Source organism: Ranitomeya imitator, chromosome 7 (assembly GCF_032444005.1).
Source record: "Ranitomeya imitator isolate aRanImi1 chromosome 7, aRanImi1.pri, whole genome shotgun sequence".
NCBI lineage: Eukaryota > Metazoa > Chordata > Amphibia > Anura > Dendrobatidae > Ranitomeya > Ranitomeya imitator.
The window spans coordinates 192,165,975-192,192,745 of NC_091288.1; the positions used below are offsets into that span (position 1 = coordinate 192,165,975).

The 26,771-nt window shown below is 46.9% G+C and overlaps 1 protein-coding gene across 7 annotated transcripts in view; it reads left to right on the plus strand.

Annotated features, from left to right (window-relative positions):
* Positions 1–26,771, plus strand: part of SUN1 (Sad1 and UNC84 domain containing 1) — a 77,714-nt gene that overhangs the window by 42,155 nt on the left and 8,788 nt on the right. For 4 of the 7 annotated variants that reach the window (XM_069734258.1, XM_069734255.1, XM_069734256.1 and 1 more), the window contains 15 exons: positions 8,426–8,449; positions 8,557–8,766; positions 10,140–10,262; positions 11,757–11,840; positions 13,343–13,450; positions 14,805–14,903; positions 15,283–15,376; positions 16,977–17,035; positions 17,271–17,416; positions 17,620–17,853; positions 19,386–19,460; positions 19,549–19,589; positions 19,901–20,033; positions 20,137–20,382; positions 21,224–21,308. In XM_069734258.1, the coding sequence (XP_069590359.1) occupies positions 8,426–8,449; positions 8,557–8,766; positions 10,140–10,262; positions 11,757–11,840; positions 13,343–13,450; positions 14,805–14,903; positions 15,283–15,376; positions 16,977–17,035; positions 17,271–17,416; positions 17,620–17,853; positions 19,386–19,460; positions 19,549–19,589; positions 19,901–20,033; positions 20,137–20,382; positions 21,224–21,308 (1,761 nt within the window). The remainder of the gene's footprint in view (positions 1–8,425; positions 8,450–8,556; positions 8,767–10,139; positions 10,263–11,756; positions 11,841–13,342; positions 13,451–14,804; positions 14,904–15,282; positions 15,377–16,976; positions 17,036–17,270; positions 17,417–17,619; positions 17,854–19,385; positions 19,461–19,548; positions 19,590–19,900; positions 20,034–20,136; positions 20,383–21,223; positions 21,309–26,771) is intronic. The other 3 variants (XM_069734259.1, XM_069734262.1, XM_069734263.1) reach the window with 3 other exon arrangements.

Sequence of the window (26,771 nt, forward strand, 5' to 3'; positions counted from 1 at the left end):
CCCTCTGTCTCTCTCTCTCTCTCTCTCGCTCGCCCTCTGTCTCTCTCTCTCTCTCTCGCTCGCCCTCTGTCTCTCTCTCTCTCTCGCTCGCCCTCTGTCTCTCTCTCTCTCTCTCGCTCGCCCTCTGTCTCTCTCTCTCTCTCTCGCTCGCCCTCTGTCTCTCTCTCTCTCTCTCTCGCTCGCCCTCTGTCTCTCTCTCTCTCTCGCTCGCCCTCTGTCTCTCTCTCTCTCTCTCTCGCTCGCCCTCTGTCTCTCTCTCTCTCTCTCGCTCGCCCTCTGTCTCTCTCTCGCTCGCCCTCTCTCTCTCGCTCGCCCTCTCTCTCTCGCTCGCCCTCTCTCTCTGCGGACATGTCAGAAAATGTTTCCATTGACAAATAGAAACAACACAAACGACGCATCCGTCATTTCACTGGATCCGTCGCACGCGTTTTTCACTATTTTCATGACGTCCGTCGATACGTCATTTCACTGCACGACGATGGAAACCAGAAAACGGAAGTGTGAAAGTAGCCGAAGTGCGGCCGCACTGGTGACTTATATAGAGGCAAAATTATGTTCTCCTCATGAGCATCTATGCCTTTCTTAACCCCTTTATTCCATATGACGTGCTATCCCGTCCAGGTGACCTGGGACTTAATTCCCAGTGACGGGATAGTACGTCATAGTGTTTAATGCGACATCGCGACTTAAGTCGCGGTGATCGCATTAAATTTCCGGCGCCCTCTTACCTGGAGGAAGATGGCGCCGACATCCCCGGGCATGGCTTCGCCCCCCAGGCCTCTGGATCGCTGTGATTGGCTGTTCAATTCTGAACAGCCAATCACAGCGTTCCTCATTGTTTCAGCCAATTGGAGCGGCTAAAGCAATGAGGTCGCAGGCTAGGATCGAGTACCGATGTACTCGATCCTAGGGCCGGTGCCTGGCAACGCCAGGAACCGGCAAAACCCCCCCGGATTGGCGCGATCGCCGATCGTATCGATTGCGCCAATCGCAGGGCACAGCGGCGGTATTACCGCCGCTGTGCCCTGCTGTACTGGCCTGGATCGGTGCTGCAATAGCACCGATCGTAGGCCAGAGCCTAGTGCAGGCCCAGCAGGGCCTGCAGAGGCTGATTGGCGCGATCGATGCGAACGACGATCGCGCCAATCACCGGGCACAGCGGCGGTGTTACCGCGCTGTGCCCAGCTGTTCCCTGCCCCGTGCCCGGATTTTCCCTGCCCCGTGCCGGCTGTCCCCTGCTCCCATACCCCCTGCCCTCTGCTGTAGCGGCCTGGATCGGTGCTGCCATGGCACCGATCACAGGCCAGTGACTAGTGCAGGGCCTGCAGGAGCTGATTGGCGCGATCGACGATCGCGCCAATCACAGGGCACAGCGGCGGTCACGTTGTGACCGCTGTGTGCCCTGCTGGTGACCTGGCAGTGACCTGCCTAGGATCGGAGGGATCCTAGGCAGTTGCCATGGTCACCAAGCCCTGCAGGGATTGGTGGGATCGATGTTATCATTCGATCCCACCAATGACAGCTCACAGCAGCGGTGTGACCGCTCTGTGACCTGTCTGTCACCTGCAGGTGACCTGTGTGACCGCTCTGCAGGGGTCCTCACTCTAGCTGAGGGACTCCTGCTGAGCGGTCACACAGCCAGATCTTGTCTTGCTGGGCCTTGTGGTGCTACAGAAGCCTGTAACACCACAATCCCCTGCGATACAAAAAAGCGGAAGAAAGAAAACCAAAGAAAGAAGAGAGACTACAAAAGGTAAGTGCTAACAGCCCCTACCCGGTCTCATTTCACCCGCCCATCCACCCATCCCCCCTTTCACCCTCTTCCCCCCTTCCCCCTTTTTTACCCCCTCCGTCCCTCTTTGCGCCGCCTCCGTGCGCACGTTTAGCAGCCGCCGAGCGTTGATTGGTGACGCAGTTCACCGATCAACACTCGTGCTCGCTTTTTTTTCAGCAGCCCCCTTTGCCCAATTCCGTACACCCATCCCGCAGCCGCCAAACTTTGATAAGTGACGCAGTTCACTTATCAGAGCTTGTGCCTGCCGTTTTCCTTTTTTTTTTTTTTTTTCACCACACCTGTGCGCACACCCAGCAGCCGCGCGAACTTTGATAAGTGACGCGGTTCACTTATCAAAGCTCTCGTGCCTGCCGTTTTTTTTTTTTAACACATCCCCGTGCGCTCACCCAGCCTCCGCATCTGATCCTTGCCTTCCTTTTTTTTTTTTTCTCCCACATCTCCGTGCGCTCACCCCGCGCGCATCTAACCCGTGCTTTCCTTCCCCCCCCCCCCCCATCTCCGTGCGCTCACCCCGCCGCGTCTAACCCGTGCTTTCATTTTTTTTTTTTCTCCCACATCTCCGTGCGCACACCCTGCGCGCATCTAACCCGTGCTTTCCTTTTTTTTCCCCCCACATCTCCGTGCGCTCACCCCGCCGCGTCTAACCCGTGCTTTCCTTTTTTTTTTTTTTTTTTTTCTCCCACATCTCCATGCGCTCACCCCGCGCGCATCTAACCCGTGCTTTCCTTTTTTTCCCCCACATCTCCGTGCGCTCACCCCGCCGCGTCTAACCCGTGCTTTCCTTTTTTTTTTTTTTTTTTCTCACATCCCTGTGCACGCACCCAGCAGCCGCTGAACTTTGGTAAGTGACGCGGTTCATTTATCAGAGCTCTCGTGCCTGCGGGTTTTTTTTCACATCCCCGTTCACACACCCAGCAGCCACTGAACTTTGGTAAGTGACGCGGTTCACTTATCAGAGCTAGGGCCTGCTGTTTTATACTTTTCTTTCACAGGTATTTTTTTTTCCTTTAGCTTTTTCTTTTCAGAGTAGTTTGCACCAAGCACTATCCCCCCACACTTACACATAGTTACCAATAAAGTACACTCAAGCACCACACTTACAAAAAAAATGTCCCGTTCGTCCCAACAGCGCTATTCAGTGGAGGAGGCATATGCTTTCCTTGCCTCCGACACTGATAGCGAGGGAGAGGATCCCACTTTTCTTTATTTTTCTGATTCTTCCTCATCCTCTTCCCACTCCTCATCTTCCTCCTCCGGCCCTGCGGAACCGCCACGCAGACGCCGCAGGACAGAAGATGAGGCTAGGCCCACCATTGCTGAAGACGAACCAGCACACCCCACTGCGGATCCCATATGGACCAGGCCCCCCGAAAATTACGAGCCACTGATTCCTGATATTGTGGCAGAATCAGGAATCAAGTTTGACAACACCGGCCTCACAGAACTAGACTTTTTCAAAGTCTTTTTCTCTGAGGCTTTCGTCAACCTCATGGTGGAGCAAACTAATCTGTATGCTCGGCAATTTTTGGACCAAAACTCGGGTTCATCATATTCTAACTGGTCTCCTGTAGACGCAGTTGAAATGATGCAGTTTTGGGGCCTGGTCCTTCATATGGGGATTCTGAAAAAGCCTGAACTTCAGCAATATTGGAGTGTGGATATTTTATATAACACTCCAGTATTCAGAATGGTCATGACCCGGACGCGTTTTGAGGCCATCCATAAGTTCCTGCATTACAACGATAATGCACGGTGTCCCGCACGAGATGACCCCAACTTTGACCGTCTGTTCAAAGTTCGGCCGGTCATCGAACACTTCAACAAAAAGTTTGCAGAAGTGTACGTGCCTCAAAGGGACATCTGTGTGGATGAGTCCTTAATTCATTTTAAGGGGCGGCTCGGATTCCGTCAATACCTGCCCAGCAAGAGGGCCAGGTACGGAATCAAACTCTACAAGCTGTGTGAGAGTGCCTCAGGGTACACCCACAGCTTTAGAGTCTACGAAGGGAAGGACAGCAGGATTGAACTGCCTGAGTGTCCTTCTATCCTGGGAGTGAGTGGGAAAATTGTGTGGGATTTGGTGCACCCACTGCTGGATAAAGGTTATCACCTCTATACCGATAACTTTTATTCCAGCATCCCACTCTACAAATCTCTCTTTGCGCGAGGTACCGCAGCCTGCGGTACTGTCCGCAAAAATCAGAGAGGCCTCCCAAAGACGCTACTTGGGCAGATTCTCAGAAAAGGTGAGAGCAAAGCCCAATGTAGCGACCACCTGCTGGTTGTCAAGTACAAGGACAAAAGGGATGTCCTTCTGTTGACCACCATACACGGTGATGGCAGCGCCCTCAGCACTGTTCGGGGTACCTCTGCACAGGTCTTCAAACCGGACTGTGTACGTGGGTACAACAAAAACATGGGGGGCGTTGATCTCTCCGATCAACTCCTCCAACCGTACAGTGCTTTGAGAAAGGCATCGTACAAATGGCAATGCTCAACGCTTTCCTGCTGTCACGATGTGCACGCAACACCGATACGTCGTACCTTCATTTCCAGGAGGTAGTGGTTAAGGCCCTGATGTTTGGCACGAGGGAAGGAGCGGGCCCCAGTACTTCTGGAACTGAAGGTGCACGTATCGTACCAGGCCAGCATTTTCCTGGGGTGGTCCCACCAACTGAAAAAAAAAGGTAAGCCGCAAAAAAGGTGCCGAGTGTGCTACAAAAGAGGAATTCGAAGGAACACCATCTATCAATGCGACACCTGCCCCGACAAACCTGGCCTGTGTATGAAGGATTGCTTTAAATTGTACCACACCTCCATGCACTACTAATTTACTTACCAGGAAATAGAATAATTCCAAAGTTGGCACATCTGCGTAAGTTCTCTGGCGGTCTACTTTCCAAAATGTTGTCACTTGTGGGTTTTTTTCCTGTTTAGGCACATCAGGGGCTCTGCAAACGGAACATGACGCCCGCAGACGATTCCATCAAAGTCTGCATTCAAAAATGTCAGTACTTCCCTTTCGAGCCCCAACGTGTGCCCAAACAGTTTTTTCCCACATGTGGGGTACCAGCGTACTCAGGGCAAATTGGACAACAACTTTTGTGGTCCAATTTCTCCTGTTACCCTTGGGAAATTAAAAAATTGGGGACTAAAAGATCATTTTTGTGTGCAAAAAATAGGATTTTTTATTTTCACGCCCGGGCGGTATAAACTTCTGTGAAGCACTTGGGGGTTCAAAGTTGTCACCACACATCTAGACAAGTTCCTTAGGGGGTCTAGTTTCCAAATTGGGGTCACTTGTGGGGGGTTTCCACTGTTTAGGCACATCAGGGGCTCGTCAAACGGAACGTGACGGCTGCAGACGATTCCATCAAAGCCTGCATTCCAAAACGTCACTACTTCCCTTCCGAGCCCTGACGTGTGCCCAAACAGTAGTTTTCTCCCACATATGGGGTACCAGCCTACTCAGGACAAATTGGACAACAACTTTTGTGGTCCAATTTCTCCTGTTACCCTTGGGAAATTAAAAAATTGGGGACTAAAAGATCATTTTTGTGGGCAAAAAATAGGATTTTTTATTTTCACGCCCGGGCGGTATAAATTTCTGTGAAGCACTTGGGGGATAAAAGTGCTCACCACACATCTAGATAAGTTCCTTAGGGGGTCTAGTTTCCAAAATGGGGTCACTTGTGGGGGGTTTCCACTGTTTAGGCACATCAGGGGCTCACCAAACGCGATGTGGCGTCCGATCTCAATTCCAGCTGATTTTAGCTTGAAAAAGTCTTATGGCGCTCCTTCCCTTCTGAGCCCTGCCATGCGCCCAAACAGTGGTTCCCCCCCACATATGGGGTATTGTCTTACTCAGGACAAATTGGACAACAACTTTTATGGTCTAATTTCTTCAGTTACCTTTGGGAAAATAAAAAAATTGTTGCTAAAAGATCGTTTTCATGACTAAAAAGTTAAATTTTCATTTTTTCTTTCAACATTGCTTTAGCTCTCATGAAGCACCAGAAGGGTTAATAAACTTCTTGAATGTGGTTTTGATCAGCTTGAGGGATGCAGTTTTTAGAATGGTGTCACTTTTGGGTATTTTTTGCTATATAGACCCCTAAATGTGACTTCAAATGTGAGGTGGTCCCTAAAAAAAATGGTTTTGTAAATTTTGTTGTAAAAATGAGAAATTGCTGGTCAACTTTTAACCCTTATAACTCCCTAACAAAAAAAAAATTTGTTTCCAAAATTGTGCTGATGTAAAGTAGACATGTGGGAAATGTTAATTATTAAGTTTTTTGCGTGACATATCTCTGTGATTTAAGGGCATAAAAATTCAAAGTTGGAAAATTGTGAAATTTTCTGAATTTTCGCCAAATTTCCATTTTTTTCACAAATAAACGCAGGTAATATCAAAGAAATTTTAGCACTATCATGAAGTACAATATGTCACGAGAAAGCAGTGTCAGAATCGCCAAGATCCGTTGAAGCGTTCCAGAGTTATAACCTCATAAAGGGACAGTGGTCAGAATTGTAAAAATTGGCCCGGTCATTAACGTGCAAACCACCCCCGGGGCTTAAGGGGTTAATGCATCCCATTATTTTATTTGCCTTGGCTGTAACTGCCTGAGACTGATCACTGAAGTAATCTCTTTATATAGCGCCAACATATTCCGCAGGATTTCCATTCTTTGCACACATTATCATCGCTGTCTCCGATGGACCTCACAATCTAAATTCCCTATCATTGTCCTTGGAATTTACCATCCACCCACAAGTCTTTTTCAGCGACTGTTTTGCTCTGCCCAAGTGCCTGACCTTGCATTTATCTACATTAATTTTCAATTACCATTTCTCAGCCCAAGCCTCCAGCTTGTATAAATCCTTCTGTAATATGAAATTCTGCTTCTCTGTGTTGATTACCCTGCAGAGTGTAGTATCCTCTGTAAGTATTGTAATTCTACTCTGAATGCCCCCTACAAGGTCACTAATAGATGGTAAAAAGAAGAGGGCCCAATGCTGACCCCATGTGGTACCCCACTTTTAACTGTCACCCAATCAGAGTGTGTGCCATTTTGGTTCACTAAAAATATGATGCCATACACACATTAAAGATCGTTTATGGGCATTTACCATCTAGAATGGACTCTGGAGACAACGGTCAGCCAAATTATTTGCGTTTGCTTTCAAGCGCTGTCTCTCCTGTGGATCACTATGGGAGGTATTATTGGGCAGAGGTCAATACTTCTTTACATCTTCCTCGGTTATATAGTAACCCATGTTGTTATTCGGCTACATTCACCGTTTCTGGAGACAGTTTTGCTTCCCTCCTTATGATCAGCACATACCGGAGCTGGAGGAGTTTAGTTCCCAATGCTTTCTTATTACAAGAATAACTGATTTTAAAATGAAGCTCCTGCGTCCTATATATTTTGCACTAGTAATGGACGGCACTGGGTTATTTATTCCCTGCAGCTGCCGGTTTTTTGTTTTTTTTTCATTTTTGACCGTATCTGTTTATATGAAGCGGTGTCCAAAGCGTGGCATACTGCGATTTGGTGATAGTTTTCATGAGTGATCGCCTATGTCTTGCAGAGCACATAGTGACTCAGTCTACAACATTAGTAAAGTATGACCATAAAAATATCCAAAAGACATATAAACATAGTTATAGGGATTTTCCCATCATACAAAGATCAATAACCGGTGGGTTCTACGGACACATTCAACTGACACGTACAAAGTACCCAGAAAAACCAGGCCTGATTATTTTTGTTACTATACTATGTGTATCATGCAGTATAATATTGGAAGATAAGTAAAAGAAAGAAAAAAAAAAAAAAAAAGAGGCCAACAGTGCCCCGACGCGCGTTTCACTGTTACGCTTTCTCAAGGCAAGTGTGGGACATTAGTCAATTACCTGTTAATGTCCAGATCTTGTTTTCCAGAGATTTGGACATAAACTCCGACTAAGCCACTGGCATCTCAAATTATAATGTGAGCACAGCGTATACATACATATTAGATTAATATGTGCGGGACCTGCCAACCATCTAACGTGTATGGAGGCCTCTTGACACCGAGGCGGCAGATGTCGACAGATAAGGATTGGTAGATGAGTAGCGATGAGCCTCTGCCAGAGGTGTCTGGTCCGGTTTGGCAGTGGCTTACTCGCCTCTTCATACAGAACGCATCGGGTCGTCTTCAGTATGACCAATGTAGAAACCTTGCTTTCCAGTTGGATTTCATGTTTTTTTTTAGTTTTTAGGCTGTTGGGTCCCATCTAGGTCAGACGACGGGTTCCCGCAGGAAAACAATGTTGTAGCTGTAAGTGTCTCTTCCTCTATGAATAGGCGTATCGCTGAGAACAAGGGCAGCGCCGGTGTTAGCGGGCACCGCACTGCTACCGCTGTGATTTTTCACAGCTCCCTTTCTGTTAATCGCGGTTGCTTAGCGACTCGGTCAGCATGCATCTGGTACTTCTTTTCAATATAATTTTTGCTCCCTTTTATGCACCGTTTATATCCCGTCGCCCCCGTTCTCCGAGCACCTGGCTGAATGTGTGCATGACGGGAAGATCATTTTAAAGCTTCTAGTTTTGTAATTTTTCTCTCGTCTTCTTCCTTCCTATAGGCCTTGATGACGATGATCCTAAAGGTAAGAAGTCTAGTAGGTTGTGCGTCCTCAGCCTTTGTCATTCATCTGTTTATGGAAACAAAAAAAAATTAAGTAGTGTTTTTTTTTTTTGTTTGTTTTTTTTTAAGCCGGGGACACTACAGTGACTCAGGCAAACGGAGACGTCCTCACCGCCGAAACTCAGACAACCCTATTAAACGGCTACACCTGCAATGACTGTAGCATGCTCTCCGAAAGGAGTGATGTCCTCACCGCGTACTCTGCCGTGCCAGCCGCCGCCGCGTCCTCCTACTCCACATCTACAAAAGTGTACAGCCGCGACCGTGGCCACAAGTCAAGTAAGAGTTCCCATCTCCGGCCATCACTTCTGTTTGTCCTCATTTCACCGGTTTAGTAATGATTTGTTATATGTCTCTGCCTCATACGGTCGCCTGTTCATGACAGAAGCCACATGCAAAGCATCTCCGACATCCGCAGAGGAGGAGCTCACAATGTGAGGCATGTGAGAGTTTCCAAAATCTGCAAGGACGACCGATTAATAGTTCTCATAATATTTTATATTTTGTTTTCCAGTATGTACACCATGTTTTAGTTTTAAAAGGACCAGTGCCTTTTAAGGACCTCACCCTTCTTTCCCCAAGCTTTAGGTTGTGGGACTGAGTGTCCATAGTTTACGCTCCGTTTTCTTGCAGCGCCAACCTTCAAGAGAGATGAAAAGACGTTAGTAGACTTAGCTGAATGTTTTAAAGCCTCTCATAACTGTCCCCATGTTGATTTCATCAATCTTACGTGGTTCATGTACTGATGCTGCAGAGTCGCATATGCTGAAGAGGCAGGGCGAGTCCATTGGGACGTCTCCTTTCCCCCCCCTGACTAGTCCTCCATCAGATCCGCTAGTCACGCCGCCCTGGGTGTGATTGATAGCCTCCATATAATGGTCATTACAGGCCTCTAAGCCCCCATATACATTAGATGGGTGTCTTCTGAACGATGCTACGGCCAATTATTTGACTGACACCAATCTCGTCCGTCTCTCCCATATACACGGAGCTCGTTTGGCTGAGTGAGAAATATCTGCAGACCCGACGGCTTATCTCCAGGAGAACAAGGCTAATTTGGACAATCTTGATGAACATTACTCCTGACCATCATTCGGTCTACGTCCCCTTACACATCAGACCGTTGACCGAACCAGTCAATATTGGCGGGCTCAGCTGATTTGAGTCTATTGTGAATAGGGACCCTTATCCAGGCCTATCAACCCTGCCTGAGGAGGCGAGAAGATCCAAGGCAAGACTAGCCCTGGAGAAGTGAGACCCCACTGGACTAATCCTGCCTCATCAGCCTATGTGACCCTGCAGGATACAAGTGAATTCTTCAGCCCTTGTAGGCACGTAAATCCCCTCTAGGCCACGATCACATTTTGAGTATTTTACCTCAGTATTTGTAAGCCAAAACCAGGAGTGGGACAATCAGGAAAAGTATGCTAGAACCACGTCACCACTTCAGTATTTATCACCCACTCCTGGTTTTGGCTTACAAATACTGAACGCTGAGCGCGGCCTAAAAGATTCAAGTAGCTGTCACTATCCGATGGCTATGCTAGAAGTGAAGCCTTACCGCTAGCATGAGACCTTCTTTTAGCCCTTGGGCTAGTTCCTCAGTCATGGTGGCCCCCTGGTGACGGCAATGACTTGTTTTCTCTTGTTAGGAGAACGATCTCAGTACGTGCACAAGGCAGTGGTGCTGGTCAGAAGGACAATGTCATCCCTGACGGCACTGCTCGTGAATCTGTTTCACGTGATTACAATGAAGCTTGGTTTTGAGACAAAAGGTACCAAAAAAAAATGGTGATGAAGCCTCCCGCACCCACCACCTTCTTTTTGCACAATAGGTCTTCACAATCTCTTGGCTTGTGGCTTTTGGATAGTGGTGGCTTTTCTCCTCTCTGCAGCTCTTGGTAACTATGGCTGGATCCTGTCCTTGTAGCTTGTGCACCTCCACATCTTCGCAGGTGGGGATGTGATCCCTACCTATCATTTTCTGTAGTTTCTTCTTGGACTCAGAAACTTCCGTTCACTTTCCTGCTCTGCTCTTATGATCTGTCATGTGTTTTTTGTAGATACAGCAGAATCGTAATTTAATGGAAACTGCTGCGACTTTCTCATACGCTTTTGTATTTTGAAGGATTAGTTCCAAAATCGCAGGTTTTTGCCTATCCATAGCATATTCCCGAGAACGGGGTGCGGGGTCCTGGGAACCGGGTACAGCTGAGTCTCATGTGTAATGGAGCAGAGGTGCAAACCCTGCTCCATTCGTGGTCTGTGGGACCTCCGGTAATAGTGGAGCATTGTCCTCTGTTTTCTCCGGCAGTCCCATAGACAATGAATAGACATCAAGCACCATTCAAGGCAGAGCCCCGTTCCCAGGATTACTGAGGGGGAGGCAGCAGTCGGACCTCTGTCATCAGTAAGCTATAAATTACCCTGTGGATAGGGGAGAACTTCTGATTTTGGGGAAAAAAACGCTTTATCTCCACATTTTTACCTTCTGCTTGGTGAAGACGGCCGATAAAGCTGTCCGATAACTTTGCAACAATTTTTTAGGTAAATCTGTGGGCTAAAAAGCATTAACACAAATCTCCATCTTTTTGCTTTGTTTGCTTAAAGGGATAGTCCAGGAATACAATATTGATGGCCCGAACACCACAGGTCCATACGCACTGTAGTGGCCGTTCTGCAGATATTTTCATTAGACCATTATTAACGTGGTGGTCCAGGGTATGAAAAACATGGCACCAGCCATCACCATAGGTAGTGCATGGTATTGCCACTGATCCGTTCTACCGTGGTCACGTGGAGCTGCTCTGATCTAATCCTGGATAACCCCTTTAAGTTTTGTACAGAACTCCATAACTTTTAAGGCTATGTTCACACACGCAGTTTCCATGCAGATTGTGACACAGATGTGAAGTAGATGTCACCTGCCAAGTATGGATGGGCATTTCTTTAGGATGTTGGCTCAAAAAGAACGGCCACTACCGCAAGCGTCCATTTAGTTGACGTTGGACTGTTTGGCGGGATTCGACTACCGCTGGTTTATTTTAAGGACCGTCCTGTTTGACTCCTGGAAAATTCCTTATTTTGAGAATCAACACATCACAAAGTGCATGTTACTCAGAGGGCGTTAAGCAAACGGCGAAGCGCCACTGTGCAAGCAAATTTTATTCATGGTATTTCCAAGATTGCCGTCTCCTTGGTGTCATGCAAATCCACAGGCAGACGCTTCTTATATTTCATGTTGCCCCGTGTGTGTGTGTGTTTTCCAGCTCACTCGAATTTCTGTGGAAGTATGAATGTGAAAGCCCATCAGTCGGAGGCCGGACATCTCCATGTGAATGGAGAAACTCTCTGTAAGTATCCTAATGCATGGAGGCATCCGCGTGATAGTTGTCTTGGCATGCACGTAATCGCGAGAAGTTTGGCGACATTCCGCTTTTCTGTAGAAGATTCCTTACTAGTAGCGATGAGCGAATGGGTTATCCGCATTCTTAAGGGGTAACGGTGTCTTCAGTATTCTCGAAAAATAAGTTTGAGTCCCCGTGGCTTCATGTCTTGTGCCTGTTTGTTAGGCAATATCTGCATGTGTTGTGGCAGTCTTAACAGCCGCGGGGGCTAGAATATATTTTTCGATCACGCCGAAGACCTCGGCTAGTCCTCGAGCATGCTCGAGAACACCTAATCCAAGCACGTTCGCTCATCACTACTTATTAGCCAATTTGGCTAACTCCACTGTTCATTCAGATGGTCCATCAAAACCGAGTGCTTGTTGCTCTCCTCTTGTGCCATTCACAGGACCTCAAAAGTCAGGTGTGACTACAGTTTACCTCCAGTACCTTGACCTCGGTGGTCCAGGAGCCGAGCTATAGGCAGCGATCTGTAGAGTTTCTCACATTGTACAGCTGGTTACAGATGCCATGGAGAGGGTACACGGGGGCTCATCGGAAAGGGCCACATCTTGGGTTCCTAAACTCTCGTGGAGGTGGCTTAAAATATTGAGAGATTTTTTTTGGGGGGGGGATTGAGCTACAATAATAGACCCAGCCACTACTAATAAAAAATATGAGAAACGGGGTGCCTGACATTGGAGCTTGCCAATTCCTTAACTCGTGTGCTTTTCGGGGGTTGATCTCCTCAGACTTGAGGATAGGCCATCATTTGGAAGCCACTTTTAAAGTGAAGTTGCACTTGACCTTAGAGTTGGATTTTAAGGGGTTATTCCTATCTAAGAACATGATGGCATGTAGCTTGGAGTCAGACCTTTGGGACTGACCACCACCGATCTGAAGCTTGAAGGGGCTGCAGCGTGGCTCCTCTTCAGTTTTAACCAGGGCTGTGGAGTCGGTAAGCCAAACCTCCGACTACTCAATTTCCATGACTCTGACTCTACCAAAATGGGCTTGGACTCCACAACTGCTGACTCCTCAATTTCCATGACTCCGACTCAGTACTCTGACTCCATAGCCCTGGTTTTAACTCTGCGCAGGGGCATTCTAGGCGACCTGATGAGGCACGGCTCCTGTCAATTGAATAGAGCTGTTCCCTGTACAGCGGCTACCCTGATCCTGGTCACTTAGAGGAAACTGCAGCTAGCCTCATTCAAGTGAAAGGAGCCAGGACACGTCGGGTGGCCAGAATTGCCCCCGTGGAGGATTAAAACTGCGAAGAAAACTGTAACGGGCACGCAGCGCTGGGGAATGGAAGTCTCACCCCCAACCATCCTGTAAGTGATGGTATATTGCTTGGATGTACCGTTACCCAATAATGGGAATGTCATTTAATACTATACCACATTGACTTTCCAGGGGGTTCAGAGGTTTCAGAAATGTTAACTAATTCTTATAATAATCAACAGGTGATGACTGTAAAAGGATGAAACATGAAACATGCACCACTGTCCACACGCAGTCCTCACAGGCTAAGAGGGTGACGGGGTCCTTGTGGCACGTCTTTTCTTACACAGGTCCATTTTGCACATTTTTATGTTTCCTCACTAACACTGTCCTCGTCTGCACGCTGATCCGGACTCTACATTTCTTTTTTTATTAACTTTGTTCTTTTGTGTGTCAACCTGCAACGTCAGCCTGCAAAGGGCGGCTTGTCTTCCTCCTATAATTCTCCGGCCGAGTCTGGGGCGTTGTGGGCTCTGCAGAATTCACCATTGTCTTGTGTATGAGATGGCCTCACGGTGTGTGACCTCTAGTCCTCCGCGTGCTGGCCCATGTGGTGTGTGTGATGCCTGGAATGTATTGGAGTAGGCGTCCCGTCCTCCAGCCAGCAGACCTGCCCCAACATGGTGCGCCATCATCACGCCGTGCCCTGTTATGCAGCACTGATGGTCAAAAGATGAACAGAAGGTTTTCTAAGAAAAATGCCCTTTCCTGTTCCTCCGCAGCAGCTAATTAGGTAGTTGCATGTCCATATCACTTACCGTAGGCTGTGGTGCGCACGGTAACGGGACGAGCTACATTTGGAATATATTTCAGCTGCTTTTGTAAGTTTCCTATTGGTATCAAATAGCTTTAGACGTAATCCAGTAATAGAGGACACAGTCAAACGGCCATATAAATCGGACCACAGTGCACAGACTGGCTGGCCGCTCTCCTGACCCCAGCGTGACTGCTTCATGTATTTATATACAGCGGTCACGCTCTGGTTGGGAGAGCCGCCAGCCAGTCCGAGCATTGCTGTGCGATTTATATGGCTGTCTTGACTGCCCCCTTAAAGAGGGGTCTCCATCTCTGACATTTATGGCAATATCCCATAGGTGCGGATCTATCCTCTGAAATAACGATGGTTTGTCAGACACCTTAGCCTGGCGAGATGGAAAATGAATAAAGTTGTCCATGGCTCTCTCCATCCACTTCTATGGGAGTCATAGTAGCAGCCGAGTACAGGGACCCCCTTTTCCACAGTTGGACATGCATGTATAAAAGGGATGATGAGTGAACGTGCTTTGATAAGGTGTTATCTGAGCATGCTCGGGTGTTAATTGAGTGTCTTCGGCGTGCTCGAATTCTATGATCGAGTCCCCACGGTTGCATGTCCCGCTGCTGTTCGACAGCAACACATGCAGGGATTGTCTAACAGACAGGATTGGTACAAAGCGTTGGGGTTGGCACAGTGTCTTCAGTTTCGATTAATTCTTTACTTCCTTTGCAAATCGTGTTTCTTTTCTTCCTCTCTCCACCTTGAATCCTTGAATAACACTTTTATATCACTAACCTATTTCATAGCCCTGTACAAAGCATTCCCGCCCTTCAATGGAAGCTCAGTGCTGACCCGTCTCCTCTTTATTTTTATTTTTCGTCTTTTAGGTTCCCTTTTAATGCGAGCGGCGCGCCGTGCTGCAGCGGCTGGATGGTTTGTATCCAGGAAGGTGTTGTCGTTTCTTTGGTTGGCCATTGTATCACCAGGTTATTATTTTGATTTTGCGCATTGGGAAGGTCTCTGCACTTATTCGTTTTTTTGCTTTCTGGTCATACTGTCTTTATTTGATTAATCTACACACATAAATTGTGATAGTCCTCAGTATATTAGTGTCCATCTCGTATGGCGCCCTCACATCGGTCACTTCTTGTACCACACTAGTAGTATATAGTAACATGGCGTAGAGGAGCATGCCCGCTGACTGTTCTGTACCTGGTATTGGGATGCACATTTTTTTCATTCCAGGTTTTATTGCATGCTTAGGTGTCCATTTATCACGGCGTAGTCATCTGCACGAGCTCTCGGCTTTACCTCCTGCTTACATAGCGAGCTGTGCGTGTCTAATCCTTCACCTCTGCCTTGCAGGAATGGCCGCGTCGGGAATGTTCTGGTGGCTGGGCACAGGCTGGTACCAACTCACCACCCTGGTTTCCTTGCTGAACGTATTTTTGCTAACTAGGTCAGTATGTTATGAAATTGTAATGTGCGTGGGTGGGAAAAGACGGCTTAAATATGGGGCGCAATTGTCACCGAGCTGGTGCGTCTTCTCAAAATGGTCCTGCTTGACCTCTTTTTCTGCCCCGATTGACACCGGGGTACGTCATTGCCCCAGCCCTCGTGCAGGTGTACTGTCTTATCGGTGCAAGCACAGGAGCTGCCTCGCAATGAATCGATTTTTCCTCGGGGTGAACTCACTTTGGGGGGTATTGTAAGGACGCAGGTTTTACTTTCATTGTACCAGAGTGAGCACAAAATCTAATGATCTTCACCTAGGAAGGGTGAAATCTGGACAGACTTCTCTGGGAGAAACCAGCTGTGATGGGTGGGAGGAATGATTCTGTATAGCATCCAAGTGGTAAAATGAGCCAGACATCTTTCCAAGTTCTGGGTGAAAAAATCCACTTGCCTGTTTTGTAGTTTTTATCTAGTCATTGGTCTGAAGAATACAGATGTAGCAAAGTTTACCTTCACACTAATAAACCTGCACTTTGATAGCATAGCACAAAAGCATAATGAATTTTACTGGGATAGCATAGCACAAAAGTATAATGACCTGCACTGGGATAGCATAGCACAAAAGTATAATGACCTGCACTGGGATAGCATAGCACAAAAGTATAATGACCTGCACTGGGATAGCCTAGCACAAAAGTGTAATGACCTGCACTGGGATGGCATGGCACAAAAGTGTAATGACCGGCACTGGGATGGCATGGCACAAAAGTGTAATGACCGGCACTGGGATGGCATGGCACAAAAGTGTAATGACCTGCACTGGGATAGCATGGCACAAAAGTGTAATGACCTGCACTGGGATAGCATGGCACAAATTTTAATGACCGGCACTGGGATAGCATGGCCCAAAAGTGTAATGGTCTGCACTGGGATAGCATGGTACAAATGCACCAACGTATCCCAAATGGAAACAAACTGCAAATCGGGTGAAAAATGTTTCCTCCTCCTCAACCACCAGGAACTTGAGCTTATACAACAATGTCCCATATGTTGTTATCAGACATGTTAAAGATTGTCTGTGCTTTTATGTAGACCAAGTAAGAGAGGGAGATACAGCTACTTGTAACTGGTTAATCTGCAAAAGAAGGACATTGCTGCTTTTTAAGGGGTTAATATACTCAAAGAAGAAATTATCTACTATGTGGAGAGAGTTGTTTCTAATGGGTTATTCTGAGTCTCTCACTTAATACACAGCAGGCACACCAAGAAACTTGCAATATTAAAATGTTTCTTGTAGCTTCCTCCTCAGTCACTCTGCTGCTCCATAGTACACAGGAACCCATCACACATTGCTCTGTATACATCAAGTATAAAGTGTGACGGCGGCACAAGTGTTTGTGCTGTGCAGCCTCCTCCATCTCTGTGGCATCTCCTAGCTCAAAGGCATGAAGTCTCACAGTTGGCAAGTTGGTGAGACAGTGGCAGAACCCCCAAAAATGTGAAAAAAATCCATTCTAAGGTAGTAATATTTGAGTGTAGTTTTCTTTATATCCTTTTCAGTTTTCCATGAGTCCTCCTCTTTAATTCACTGAATTTACTTTTAGATGCCTTCCTAAAGCTTCCAGAGGGCTGCTCCTGCTGATCCCACTGCTGCTGCTCCTGGGTAAGCGCTGTCGGTTTTCAATAACAGATACATGACGTGATGGCTCCATCATAAATTACGTTCAGAGCACCTTCCCATCAACTTCATTTTCATCCTTCTCTGCCCTGCTTTCTCCTTCATCAACAGTTCTGGCTTCACAGGAGCCAGAGAAGGGCAGAGATGGGTGGGAAATCAAATGGGCCGAGGAACTCCTCCATGTTTTCCCCAGATGATGAGATCACTGGTCTGTCTTTAGGTCTCTGGCTTTGGGGATTTGATACGTTACTTGCCATGCTACCATTATTCAGCCGATCTAGTACCTACACAACACAAAGCATCGAGGACCCGATTCCCATCCTGAAGCCAGCGGAGGATGGTCACGCACCCAGCACGGACCAGAAGGTAACATTTCATCTCCAAAGACGAGAATATGCAAAGCTCTTCTATCTCAGCAGCCTCCTCTTTGCTCCTCCGAAGATTGAGATTGTCTTTGGCATTCACGTTAGCCCAACACGTGAAGCTGCAATGCATCGCCATGAATTCTGATATCTCCTTTATTTTGTGAAATATACAACGTCCCTTTTAATAACCTGAACTTGTTTCAGGAATCTAGACGTGAGTTTGACGTCAGGATGAAAGAGCTGGAGAAGAAATTTGGTTCGGTGGCCGCCAATCAGAATCATCAGATGGAGGATTACAACAAACTGAAGCTTCTGGTAGAGGATATTCAGAAACAGATCGGTCAGATTAACGACCAGGGTCGCATGTCTGCTTTAATTTCCGGGCTCGTCAATGAGCATCTTGGTAAAATAAAGACAAGTGTACAGGATCCCACCACGGTAAGTGCTCTCCTGGATTGTGTCCTTTCGGCTTGCTTCATAATCTAGTTCTATTTGGAGAGAACTTTAGTTCTAAGGCATTATCCCATGAACCACAATTACCTCCTATCCATAAGATAGCTGATATACGTATGATTGTGAGGCCCCAGTGGTAGGACCCTGAATCACCAGAATGAGGGGTCTGTGTCGCCCATGTGAATGGAGTGATGGTGCACATGGGTGATGGCTCTATTCAGAGACAGAAAGTGATTGGGGCAGTGGTGATGCACGTTCTCAATTCACACAGGGGACTTGGGAGCCCCTGTTCTCGTGATCGGTCAATGAGGATCCCATCAATCATACACTTATCATTTTGTGGATTGCATAGAAATGTAAAAGGATAACCCCTTTTCTAGCCAAAAAGTGGTGGTCACCAAGCTGAAGAGTCAAAGATCACCACTGTATCCTTGGGTGCCATACTCATGTCAGTCTTCATTTTTCGTCAGTACGCGTTCACATAATGTTAGAAGATGCCCTCTAGACTAGCAGTGTGTAGGGGTGTCCTGACTTACCCCAAAGAAAATTTGGGCTGTCTATTTCTAAATGCTCATTTTTTATTTTTTATTTTACACTCTCGGGAGATAACCCACCACAAGAGGCGGCTGGCAGCAGCTTATGCACCTTCCCCAATTCAAGTAAGGTGGGAGTCCGAAGAGATCGCGGTGTGACCATTAAGGTCCGCCAACAGCTATCGAAGTCCAGTATAACAGGTCTGACATTCACGTTCCGACTATGAACTGTGATGCCCAGACTGGCCGCAGCAGGTGACTCACTGCCTCCTATATGGCCATGCGGCTGTTGATTTCAGGTTAGGAGACCGACGGCAGGTTTGGACACCATACATCGGACTTATCGAAACCGGTCTAAGGAGTTTGGTCAGCTTTACACAGAACACAAGGAAACTTTCTCTTGATATTTTAAGTTTGTCGGGCTGAGGTTTGTCATTAAAGTTTGCAGTCACTCTGTGTGGCTGCAGACTTGTGAGTCTTCGCAGCACGTGCCGTCGGCGTTCTCCAGTGGCTGGCATTCATGTGACTGCAAGTATGCGAATAATATACTTCCGGCCACATTCTGACAAGTCTAGTTGGAATGTGGCTGGAGGTATGCTGCTACATATTTGTGGTGATATGGCCGCCCCCTCTCGTTACCCGCATCGGAGAATTCGGCACGGACTGTGAGGATTTAGAACTTTATAGTCATATAGTGGCTACAAACTTTCATGACAAATCTGGACAACTCCATTGGTGAGAGCAGTAGAGGTCCTCACCTTCCTGACCCCTCTCCACTCCTGTCTCAAAATTTTGCTCTCCTTACCTGGCGTTTGTTTTACAAAGCTTCTGTGTCGGATGTAAAAGGATTGTGCCTTTATTACCCCATATGTGACGTACTAGATTTTTTTTTTTCTCTATGTAATCTGCAGTTGTTTTTTTTTTTTTTTTTTTGCAGCAAATTATAATCCTTACTTTGACTGATCAGTAGTGTTCTCATTTTAGGAAGACCACTCTATCAGTAGGAATCACGAAGCCCGATTATTACACTTAGAAGCGCTGCTCACCAAACTATCGGAGGTATTTTACACCGGACCTTACCCTACCTCCTCAATAATGGCCCTGCTTGGGGGTGACTTGTGTCCATGCTTTTTCTTAAACCTTTCAGGCCGTTGCAGAAGATAGGAAACGAGCACAGTCAAATGCAAGGTAAAGATTTAGGTTAATCTCCAGCCTGGTGGCTCCAAGAATTTGTAGGCCATAGATGGAGCCCAAAGGACTGGTTGTGTCCATGGAAAAAAAAAAACTGCAAATCTTTTTTTTTTTTTTTTTCCCCTGGGCGGAGGGCTGCCTCACTAATCCATAAGTCAATGTCTGACCCCTGGAAGGATCAGATGTTGAGTTGTAGGGTAACTACCTCCCATAAATGGCCGTAGTCTGGTAGTTTTCTGGTTTTGACGCTGGTGATTTCCATGTCGGCCATAGATGGAGGCATATGACTATGTTCTTTTTGCGTGCAGTGAAGGAATCCAAGATCTGAATCTTTTACGAAGCAGGATCGAGAGTCTGGAGCAAAGTTTTGAGGCATACAAAGCCGAATTTCTCAAAGACTGGAGGCCCAGCTGTGACTTGCCAGACTGCCTACTTCAGAAGGTAATGGCCTCTTGGTGTATGGGCCGTGGTCAGATGTGCTGTACACGTATATGGAGGCCCCATGTAGGTTCTACCTGTAACTGGAGTATTTATTGCTCATTAGGTGGACGCCAGGGTGAGAGAATATGTCCAGATGATGTTTGGTAGCCAAGCAAACTTGCCAGAGGCCTTATTACAGTGGCTTTCTGCCAACTTTGTGAGCAACGAAGACTTCAGCGCCAGACTTCAAGAATTGGAGCTCCGTCTACTGCGGAACATCACAAATTATGTTTCTCTTACTGGGAAGGTGCCAACGTCACAAACGGTGGAAGAGACGGTGAAAGGAGGGATAGCGGGCATCACAGAGAAGGTATGGGGCCATAACGAGATGCTGATTATATCATAGGCTGTGTCCAGCGGCCAGGACTCGCAATCATGTGGAGCACTTGTAGGTTTCCATAACTTTCACTTGATTTGAAGGGAATCTGTCACCAAGTTTTTTTTTTTTTTTCTGCAGCATTATATAGTGGCAGAGACCCTGATTCCAGTGATGTATCGCTTACTGGGCTGCTTTCTGCACTTTTGATAAAATCCTCATTTTCTCTGCTGCCGATCTACCAGTTCTGTGTCTGCTGAGCTCTGTATAACCCCGCCCACACTACTGATTGGCAGATGTCTGCCTATGCAGAAAGAAAGCTGCCAATCAGTGGTGGGGGTGTGGTTGGGCCTCAGGTATCTAATCCTCCAGTGATAATCTCCTACTGATTAAGTGATTTTATCAAAACTACAGAAAGCAGCCCAGTCAGTGATACATCGCTAGAATCTGGGTCTCTATCCCTACATCATGGTGCTCTCAGATTAGGTGGCAAAAACCTGGTGACAGATTCCCCTTAAAGGCTAACCCAGCCTAAGCTCATCTCCTAACCATTGGACAGATGGGACCCCACTGATAACCGGCATTTCGAGCTTCTCGCTTCTCTCCCCTGATTGCCAGACATGCAAAGCGAAGTTGTAAAAAGCCGTCCTATGGTGCCACGAGCAGTGTGTGAGGTCCTACTGTACTCATGTTCCCCAGGCTCCATTTGTTTGTGCCCCTTACTCCAGATTTAGTGGTGGGTGCAGCGCACGACATCTGGACACGTTAACAAACACCTTACAGATGTCTTTCCTCCATCGCGGAGATTAGACATCAGCTCGATTTCTGCTTACAGGAAGCGCGTGTTATTGTGAATAATGCTCTGAAGCTTTACGCACAAGACCGCACCGGCATGGTGGACTTTGCGCTGGAATCTGGAGGTAATTTTTTATGCTCTTAAAGGGAATGTGTTGGCAGAAATAACCTACTGTTTTTAAATCGAAGTTTTTGTGTTAACTAGCATAAAAAAACAACAACAACATAAACTGCTCTCCGTCTCTTCGCAATTACTTTGCACAAACCGTTTCGATGCTTCAGTAGGAAAGATGGTGTCTGAGTCCGATCATTGCTGCTAATGTACATGTGCCCTTTCTGGCACAGGACTTTAGTCTGAAAATTCCCTTGTGGCCACAATGAGAATTGCAAGTTTAAATATAATTTTTTTAAATAAAAGATTTAAATAGGTAATTTTCTGATTATATTCCCTTTAAGGTACCGCTCCAGCAGTTTGCTTCTTTTCACCACTGGTTGGGTATCTGTTCTGTATGTTCCGTGTGTAGTAAAATACATTTCCATCGCTGCTGCGGTCCTCTTCTGCATGACCAGAGTTGCTTAGGTATCCATGGTTACGACCACTCGTATAAAGGCAGTTAGTGGTCGTAACCAAGGATACCTAAGCTATTGCAGTGCCCTGCATATGGGGTGAGCGACATGGCGAATCAGAAGAACTATACTACCTTTCTAATTCGAGGTATTTGCTAATATTATTATACCTACCATATATTGGGATAGGATGGTGGAGATGGGAATACATCCCTTTAAGGTTGTGTATTCATTTGATAACCTTTTTGCATTTTGAGTTCTCAATCAAATCAGGACGTTTACAAACCCAATCCGCACGGCTAAACAAGACTATTTACTACTTCAAGGAAAGGTTTCCATTCCTTGAAAGGACATACATGATTTTCTTTTTATTTTCTTTTTTATTGGATTCAATTGTTTAGGTTGTTCCTTTTCCATCTATCTGAAAAATGTTTATTTTTTTTTTTTTTTATTGCTTTTGATTACGTTGTTCCTTTTCCATCTTTCTTGTTTTAGAGCTTGGGCTGTTTCTTATTTCTTTTATTTTTTATTTTATAGTTTTTTTTACAACAGCCTAATTTTTATTTTTTCTTTAAAGTTATATGTAAATAATAATAAAAAAAAACAACTATGCAATGTTCAGCATTATTAACTAGGGTTCATGCAGATGTAGAAGATACAGATTTCTGGAGAGGCTGTGAGACCAGGTCCTTTGAGTCTCATAGCTTCCTTCTTTTTTACCCCCTTCATGACATGCGCCGTACGTGTACGGGTCTCTTCCTTTGATGTGGGCTTCGGCACTGAGCCAGCATCTTTTCCAGCACATGTCAGCTTATCAAATCAGCTGACATGTGCCTCTAACAGCCGCGGGTGGAATCGCGATCCAGCCGCAGCTGTTAACATGTTAAATGTCAATATTTTGACATGCTCGCACCAGAAGCGCGTCAGACCACGCCCGTGTCACATGAATGCAGGTTGCTGATGGGTTGGCATGTGTTTAACCCTTGGTCTGCAGGAGACCTCTGTGGTTGTCATAGCCGGAGAGCTGAGCGCCACCCAGCGGTTAGCACGGCAGCCCTGCGATGTGTAGCACAGGCGATCAGATGATCGCAGCTTCTAGTCTTCCGTGCTGACTATTAACCCCTTCCCGACCCATGACGCCACGTAGGCGTCATGAAAGTCGGTGCCAATCCGACCCATGACGCCTATGTGGCGTCATGGAAAGATCGCGTCCCTGCAGATCGGGTGAAAGGGTTAACTCCCATTTCACCCGATCTGCAGGGACAGGGGGAGTGGTAGTTTAGCCCAGGGGGGGTGGCTTCACCCCCTCGTGGCTACGATCGCTCTGATTGGCTGTTGAAAGTGAAACTGCCAATCAGAGCGATTTGTAATATTTCACCTATTATAACGGGTGAAATATTACAATCCAGCCATGGCCGATGCTGAAATATCATCGGCCATGGCTGGAAATACTAATGTGCCCCCACCCCACCGATCGCCCCCCCCAGCCCCCCGATCTGGCCGGTACACTGCTCCGGCTCCCCTCCGTCCAGTGCTCCGCTCCCCCCCGTGCTCTTGTCCGCTCCCCCCGTGCTCCAATCACCCCCCGTGCTCCAATCACCCCCCCTGCACTCCGATCCACCCCCCTCCGTGCTCCGTTACACCCCCCCGTGCTCCGTTCCAGCCCCCCCGTGCTCCGTTCCACGCCCCCAGTGCTTCGTTCCACCCCTCCCGCGCTCCGATTCCCCCCCCCCCCGTGCTCCGATCCCCCCCGTGGTCCCCCCCCACCCCATCATACTTACCGATCCAGCCGGGGTCCCGTCCGTCTTCTCCCTGGGCGCCGCCATCTTCCAAAATGGCGGGCGCATACGCAGTGCGCCCGCCGAATCTGCCGGCCGGCAGATTCGTTCCACAGTGCATTTTGATCACTGAGATAGATTATATCTCAGTGATTAAAATAAAAAAAATAATAAATGACCCCCCCCCCCCCCTTTGTCACCCCCATAGGTAGGGACAATAAAAAAATAAAGAAATTTTTTTTTCCCACTAATGTTAGGGTTAGGGGTAGGGTTAGGGGTAGGGTTAGGGCTAGGGTTAGGGGTAGGGGTAGGGTTAGGGTTTCGGTATGTGCACACGTATTCTGGTCCTCTGCGGATTTTTCCGCTGCGGATTTGATAAATCCGCAGTGCTAAACCGCTGCGGATTTATGGCGGATTTACCGCGTTTTTTTCTGCGCATTTCACTGCGGTTTTACAACTGCGATTTTTCTATTGGAGCAGTTGTAAAACCGCTGCGGAATCCGCACAAAGAAGTGACATGCTGCGGAATGTAAACCGCTGCGTTTCCGTGCAGTTTTTCCGCAGCATGTGAACAGCGATTTTTGGTTCCCATAGGTTTACATTGAACTGTAAACTCATGGGAAACTGCTGCGGATCTGCAGCGTTTTCCGCAGCGTGTGCACATACCTTTAGAATTAGGCTATGTGCACACGGTGCGGATTTGGCTGCGGATTGGCCGCTGCGGATTCGTAGCAGTTTTCCATCAGGTTTACAGTACCATGTAAACATATGAAAAACCAAATCCGCTGTGCCCATGGTGTGGAAAATACTGTGCGGAAACGCTGCGTTGTATTTTCCGCAGCATGTCAATTCTTTGTGCGGATTCCGCAGCGTTTTACACCTGTTCCTCAATAGGAATCCGCAGGTGAAATCCGTACAAAAAACACTGGAAATCCGCGGAAAATCCGCAGGTAAAACGCAGTGCCTTTTACCCGCGGATTTTTCAAAAATGGTGCGGAAATATCTCACACGAATCCGCAACGTGGGCACATAGCCTTAGGGTTAGGGTTGGAATTAGGGTTGTGATTAGGGTTATGGCTACAGTTGGGATTAGGGTTAGGGGTGTGTTGGGGTTAGTGTTGGAGGTAGAATTGAGGGGTTTCCACTGTTTAGGCACATCAGGGGTCTCCAAACGCAACATGGCGCCACCATTGATTCCAGCCAATCTCGTATTCAAAAAGTCAAATGGTGCTCCCTCACTTCCGAGCCCCGACGTGCGCCCAAACAGTGGTTTACCCCCACATATGGGGTACCAGCATACTCAGGACAAACTGCGCAACAATTACTGGGGTCCAATTTCTCCTGTTACCCTTGTGAATCTAAAAAAATGCTTGCTAAAACATTATTTTTGAGGAAAGAAAAATGATTTTTTATTTTCACGGCTCTGCGTTGTAAACGTCTGTGAAGCACTTGGGGGTTCAAAGTGCTCACCACATATCTAGATAAGTTCCTTGGGGGGTCTAGTTTCTAAAATGGGGTCACTTGTGGGGGTTTCTACTGTTTAGGCACACCAGGGGCTCTGCAAACGCAACGTGACACCCGCAGACCATTCCATTAAAGTCTGCATTTCAAAAGTCACTACTTCCCTTCTGAGCCCCGACGTGTGCCCAAACAGTGGTTTACCCCCACACATGGGGTATCAGCGTACTCAGGAGAAACTGGACAACAACTTTTGGGGTCCAATTTCTCCTGTAACCCTTGGGAAAATAAAAAATTCTGGGCTAAATAATTATTTTTGAGGAAAGAAAACGTATTTATTATTTTCACGGCTCTGCATTATAAACTTCTATGAAGCGCTTGGGAGTTCAAAGTGCTCACCACACATCTAGATAAGTTCCTTTCGGGGTCTAGTTTCCAAAATGGGGTCACTTGTGGGGGGTTTCTACGGTTTAGCCACATCAGGGGCTCTGCAAACGCAACGTGACGCCCACAGAGCATTCCATCAAAGTCTGCATTTCAAAACGTCACTACTTCACTTCCGAGCCCCGACGTGTGCCCAAACAGTGGTTTACCCCCACATATGGGGTATCAGCGTACTCAGGAGAAACTGGACAACAAATATTGGGGTCAAATTTCTCCTGTTACCTTTGGGAAAATAAAAAATTGCAGGCTAAAAGATCATTTTTGAGAAAATAATTTTTTTATTTTATTTTCATGGCTCTGCGTTATAAACTTCTGTGAAGCACTTGGGGGTTCAAAGTCCTCACCACACATCTAGATTAGTTCCTTTGGGGGTCTAGTTTCCAAAATGGTGTCATTTCTGGGGGATCTCCAATGTTTAGGCACACAGGGGCTCTCCAAACGTGACATGATGTCCGCTAATGATTGGAGCTAATTTTCCATTTAAAAAGCCAAATGGCGTGCCATCCCTTCCGAGCCCTGCCGTGCGCCCAAACAGTGGTTTACCCCCACATATGGGGTATCAGCGTACTCAGGACAAACTGGACAACAATATTTGGGGTCCAATTTCTCCTATTATCCTTGGCAAAATAGGAAATTCCAGGCTAAAAAATCATTTTTGAGGAAAGAAAAATTATTTTTTATTTTCATGGCTCTGCGTTATAAACTTCTGTGAAGCACCTGAGGGTTTAAAGTGCTCACTAGGCATCTAAATAAGTTCCTTGGGGGGTCTAGTTTCCAAAATGGGGTCATTTGTGGGGGAGCGCCAATGTTTAGGCACACAGGAGCTATCCAAACGCGACATGGTGTCCGCTAACGATGGAAATAATTTTTCATTCAAAAAGTCAAATGGCGCTCCTTCCCTTCCGAGCCTTACCATGTGCCCAAACAGTGGTTTACCCCCACATGTGAGGTATTGGTGTACTCAGGAGAATTTGCCCAACACATTTTAGGATCCATTTTATCCTGTTGCCCATGTGAAAATGAAAAAATTGAGGCTAAAAGAATTTTTTTGTGAAAAAAAAGTACTTTTTCATTTTTACGGATCAATTTGTGAAGCACCTGGGGGTTCAAAGTGCTCACTATGCATCTAGATAAGTTCCTTGGGGCGTCTAGTTTCCAAAATGGGGTCACTTGTGGGGGAGCTCCAATTTTTAGGCACACGGGGGCTCTCCAAACGTGACATGGTGTCCGCTAAAGAGTGGAGCCAATTTTTGATTCAAAAAGTCAAATGGCGGTCCTTCCCTTCCAAGCCCTGCCGTGCGCCCAAACAGTGGTTTACCCCCACATATGAGGTATCAGCGT